The 5,331-nt window shown below is 46.2% G+C and overlaps 1 protein-coding gene across 6 annotated transcripts; it reads left to right on the top strand.

Moving 5' to 3' along the window:
- Positions 1-2,403: 2,403 nt before the first annotated feature.
- On the top strand, positions 2,404-5,277 carry LOC119366646. Of its 6 annotated transcripts, XM_037632412.1 has the most exons (5): positions 2,404-2,607; positions 2,721-2,770; positions 3,094-4,056; positions 4,642-4,720; positions 4,814-5,277. In XM_037632412.1, the coding sequence occupies exons 3-5, from the start codon at positions 3,160-3,162 to the stop codon at positions 5,119-5,121; spliced, it is 1,284 nt and encodes a 427-aa protein (XP_037488309.1). In that variant the 5' UTR covers positions 2,404-2,607; positions 2,721-2,770; positions 3,094-3,159; the 3' UTR covers positions 5,122-5,277. The 6 variants fall into 6 exon arrangements, with proteins under 6 accessions (XP_037488309.1, XP_037488310.1, XP_037488311.1 ...); XM_037632413.1 differs by lacking the exon at positions 2,721-2,770; XM_037632414.1 differs by lacking the exon at positions 2,404-2,607 and having other exon boundaries at positions 2,615-2,770; positions 4,850-5,277.
- Positions 5,278-5,331: the final 54 nt, after the last annotated feature.

Below are 5,331 nucleotides of genomic sequence, written 5' to 3'. Positions count from 1 at the left end.
TAGCCGCCGCGGTCCCTCTCCCTCCTCCCCTCGCCGCCGTCGGCAGGCGCCCGCGGGCAAAGCCCGGTTGGCTTCGGCGGCAGCGGGGCATCGTCCTCCTCCTCTCACCCATCTCGACTGGCGCTGGGCAGCCTCGGCGCGTGGAGGCGCTTCGTTGGGGTGGGGCGCAGCGGGACGGCGGGGCGGCAGTGGACGCTCGGGACGGTGGCCTAGGCGGTTCCGCAATGTGGCGGCCTAAGCGTGCGGCAGCCTGAGCGTGCTGCCAGCGATGCGGTGCCCTGAGCGTGCTCCGGCAGCATGGCAGCTGCAGGTCAGGGGTGGTGTCGCGCGCGTCGGCCCTGTCCAGATCTGGCACTTTCTTTGGGTTTCCCATGATCCTATGACCTACTCCTACACAAACCAGGACTAAAAGTACCACGGGTGGCCCCAAGAAAAAACGTTAGGGCTGGACGACAATGGGCCCACCAAAGAGTTTTCATGAATTTAAAAAATGTTCATGATTTCCAAAATTAGTTTTGAATTCAAAAACTATTCACCAATTCATTGAATATTTCATGAATTGAATACTTATCATGAATACAAAACACGTTCACAAAATCAGATTTTTTTTTTTTTGCAATTTTCGAAATAAATCCGAATTTAAAAACCGATCGTATAATAAAAAATGTTCACAAAATAAAAAATCATTAATTCAAAAATGTTCACAAATTCAAAAAAGTCCAAAATATATTCTAAAGAATGCTCATGAATTCAGAAAATGGTTTGTAAAGTCAAGAAAAATTGATTATTAAAAAATTTGGGATTGGAAAATTGACGCGAATTGAAAAAATGCCCATGAATTGAAAATATATACTAAAATTTAAAATATCTTCATCATTTCCAAAATTATTTTTGAATTTAAAGAATGTTCTTAATCAGAAAATGTTTGAGGACTCAAAAATTATGCTTGAATTTAATAGGAAACAATAAATATAAATAAAGAGAAACAAAAAGAAACACAAAAAATAAAATAGGAAAGTCGGTGTGGGAGAATTTTCCCAAAACGGAAGAGGAGCATCTAATTGGACGGGACCAGGATGCAACACATTTCTTCTCGGTCGACCACGTCACTGCTATTTGTCATATTTGGCGCGTGGCTCGTTCCTTTTCAGCGGCCCAGCCCGTTAACACAGTTATTGGAACATTCCTTTTCAGTGGCCCGTCCTGAGCCGCAATAGGCTGAACAAAGGGCTGCCCATAATCAAGCGTGGTAGCTCCTAATCGGCGCTCTAAGCGTCGTTTATCAATACTGGCTCTCACGCGCACACGATCATGGGCCGACCCACGTAGAAGATAGCTCGGTCACATCTCACCGGTATTCCCCTTTGGTTGCTCGGTCGCATTGGACCAGTAGAGGTTAAACTATTGACCAGTCAGCCATTGATTTCCGCAAAAGGAACAAAAATACCCCAAAAACAAAAAAATCATGAATTTCAAAATGTTCATGGATTTCAAAGAAAATTCAGAAAACTTCAAAAAAGGTAACGAATTTGACAAAAAAATCAATGATTCTGAAAAAAGTTCATTGAATTTGGAAAAATCACAAAAATTGAAAAATGATCCATCAAATTTGAAAAACAGTCCAACCATATTGAAGAGAGTTAATTAATTATTGAAAAATCATCTATTTGAAAAAAGTTCATCAAATTTAAAATAGAAGTACATCATATTTAAAAAAAACATTGAAATTGAAAACAATTAGTAGATTTTGGAAAAACAATACAATGAATTTTGATAAAGTTCATTGAATTTGAAAGAAAGTTCATTCAATTTGAAAACATATCATTGATTTTACAAAAAAAGTTCATTGAATTTCAAGAAAGATAATGTATTGTATTACCATGCTTACCAAAGAAGAAATCGATCGCCACCGGGGAATTTATTGCATTGCCTAAGAAAAGTGTGATCTGGTTACCAAAGATTGATCTGATTACCAAAAATGAAAGCGTAGAAAGGGGTCGCACGAGGAGGATGGACCAAGGGCGGGCGACATAAGTTTCTTTTAGGTAGTATATAGTTATAGAAGATATAGATATAGATAGAGATTGCACACACTAATTTTCAAATCAAGAAAAAATATTGTGCACCTAAAAATAGGAAAAGAATAAACCCTGTGCATAATACTACGGAGTATTTGCTAGTAGTAGTATTATTTATGGTGGAGATTTTAACGCGTGAAAATCGGCATCGCCGTCGTGGACTGGAACGGAGCAGGCTGGAGGCGGGGCCCACATCGCCGGCGGCCCCACCAAAGAGCGAGCGAGCCAGCAGGCGAGGCGACCACTGACTCTTCCGTCTTCCTCTTCCTCGCCTCACCTCACCTACCAATTTATAAAATTAAACAACGCCGGAGGGAGGGAGGGAGGGAGAGGGGAAACAAAAGAAAAGAAAAATCTGGCCTTGCCTTGCTCCTCCGGGCGGGCGGGCGGGCGATTCGGCTCCGGCGCCGCCAGGTGCTTCGCTTCGCCTCTCGCCTTGCTCCGATTGTTTGCCTGCCCGCCTCCTCCGGTCGTCGCCGTCGTCCGTCCGTCCAAGGCTGCCGCTGCTGCTCGGCTCCAAGCAAGCTAGGTAATAAAGGATCCCCCTTTCCAACCTTCCGTTCGCTGCCCACCCTGCTGCCTGTGGGTCGCCGGCCGTCTCACCGGATTTCTCTTCTCTTCCCCTCTCCGGTGCCGCCGCAGACGCCATTCCTGGGCTCCGCCGCTCGATTCCTCCACCAAGACCAGGCCAGGTAACTCCTCCCCTCCCATCCCCCAGATTTATCAGTTTACAGCCTTTCTGATTTCTGTCCTGACCACTAGTGCAGAGTAATACCCATCCCCTTCTTGTGTTGTGCCGTCCCTAGTAATAAGTTATTACTGGTAATGCTGTGCTCCCATCATTGGTCTGGGTTGCTTGCCCAGTGATTCCTCACTGAATCATTTTACCTTCCTAGTAGTAACTGGGAAAGATCTAGCTAATGAGAGTTTCCTTCTCTCATTAACTACCTATATCTCTAGTCTCTACTAGCACAATGCTTATTTAGTTACTCAACTTCCTTTCCATTTTTTACAGGTCAAGTCAAGTGCTACATCAGGCACACTTTTGAGCTTTGAAGGTCACCACTAGCCCATTGCCTCGATGGGCGTCGAGGAGCAACATGTGCAGCAACCGGACGGCGGCCGAAAGCCTGATGCCGCCGCCGCCAAGTCACCGACTCCGGAACACGGCCAGCAAAAACCGAGCAACCCCCGTGTGTCGACCTGCAGCACCGACAAGGACGACGGCCTCGCTCTCTGCCGGGTGTGCCACTGCGTGGAGCCCGACCTCAGAGGCGAGTCCGCTCTCGGTTTCCTAGGCATCGTGCCGCCTTCTCCAGACCCTTCGGTCAACAAGGACCCAAGCAATGACACCACCAAAACCTCCACCAGCAAGGATGCTCCCACGTTTCTCGAGTTCATAAGCCCCGAGGGGGAGATATTCAAGTGCGCCACCGACATCGAATCCGGCCATTTGCAACGGCAAGACGACGTCGTGAACCTCGGATGCTCCTGCAAGAACGAGCTCGCGCTCGCGCACTACGCGTGCGCGCTCAAGTGGTTCATCAGCCACGGCTCCACCGTGTGCGAGATATGCGGGAACGTCGCCACAAACGTGAGGCCCGAGGATTTCAACATGGTGCTCGCCTCCTTGAAGGACTACGAAGCTCTGAGGGAAAGGACGTCCACCAGGGATCTCTCCTACTTGCACTACAGGGCGGACGCGTTCGTCGACCCGGTCGCCCTCGCGGCGGTACGGAGGCAGCGGCTCTGCGAGATATCGTCATGGTTCAACCCTCACAACACGCATTTCGTGTTTTCTCAGAGGCACAACAATGAAGAAGTGCCAGTTAGCCCAAGTAATAATTCTGTAGACTATAGTGTTACGGCTGCGAGGGCAGCACACGCGAGGCGGAAGTTCGGGACAAGTGGAGCTTTTGTTGCCATCGCCCTGGGTTTTGTGCTTCTTGCATGGTTTGTTGCTCCACATGTCGGCAAGGTATCGATCCCTCAAACCTTCATTCTTATTTCTGTGCGTGCTGTGGCGTTACAAAGATAAAACTTGGTGTCACTCTTCTGGACAGGATCATTGGAAGTTCTTCTATTTCTTCTTTTCACAAGTGCAGAACTGCAGTAGACATACATACCTTATATTTGTGCGCAAGTAGTTTTAAATCTTGTGGTTCCTATCAACTTTATCTTCTGAATGTGGTTTGCATCTTAAAATTATCAGTGCCCACTGCTATTGTGCACTAATGCATACTTGTGCATGCTTTTTTCTTTTCACAAAACAGAGCAGTAGAGTAACAACCAGTGACATGTCAGAAGTTAATTTGTGCTGTATCTTATCTTCTTTATTAAAAATTTGTGTGAGAAGCCACTAAACTGTTTGTAGATCTAAGCTAGCTAGTCTGAACTCTGAAGTACTCTTATATTAGTTTACGGAAGAAGTACAAAACTTAGATGCAGCCTATGAGCCTATGACTCTAGGTTGTAAGTTCATCATGTTTGTAACTGCAAATGTTTTCATTTCTCTCTCTGTTATCGTGTATAATATTTCCTCTTTTTTGGAATTTCTGTGCAGAGAGCCGCTGCAATCATTCTTCACATGCTTCTGGGAGGCCTTTGCTCATTGACTATAATAATCTCACTAAGATTTGTTAGTAAGCTTTGATTCTCAAACATACTTAATTGGCATGCTCTGAAATTTTACTGCCAGCACTTGTTCAGATGATACTTACTCACTGTTTCTGCAGTGGTGTGTAATTTGCACCATCCTGGTACATTTGCAGGTCTTCCCGAGGATCCAGTTTGGGTCGATCCGATGCTGGGCGATCCTGTTCGTGTCCTGGTTCCTTGTCTTTGGAGTGTGGGCCTCGAGAACCCGCACGAGCCGCCGCGCTTCATGATGACATCGAGTGTGCCCTCTGTCAGCTGTTGCGAGGATTTGGGACCGTGTCGCAAGAGTAGCGTCCACGACGGTGTTAGGTACTGTTACCCCTGTCTATATTGGCCGCGAGCTATGCCATGGACGTACTATTTTTTTTTTAGCTGGAGTATGTGAGATGTACATGTTTGGGCAAGAAAACAAGGGGAGTTATGTTGCTGAGTGTTGTGGGAATCTGCTGAGACATAGCTGGAGTAGTACTGGGCTGGCCAGTGTTGCAAAACGATACAGTAATGTACAGTATATATTTAGCTGTTTTTTCTTGATTGAAAACCTCCATAGCTGGGCCTTTTATATGGTCTACTAAGAGTCCGTATGCCCGTGAAA

The sequence above is a fragment of the Triticum dicoccoides genome, chromosome 2B, assembly GCF_002162155.2.
Source record: "Triticum dicoccoides isolate Atlit2015 ecotype Zavitan chromosome 2B, WEW_v2.0, whole genome shotgun sequence".
NCBI lineage: Eukaryota > Viridiplantae > Streptophyta > Magnoliopsida > Poales > Poaceae > Triticum > Triticum dicoccoides.
The sequence above is the reverse complement of the archived record's forward strand: the minus strand, read 5'-3'. Positions and strand labels throughout refer to the sequence as shown.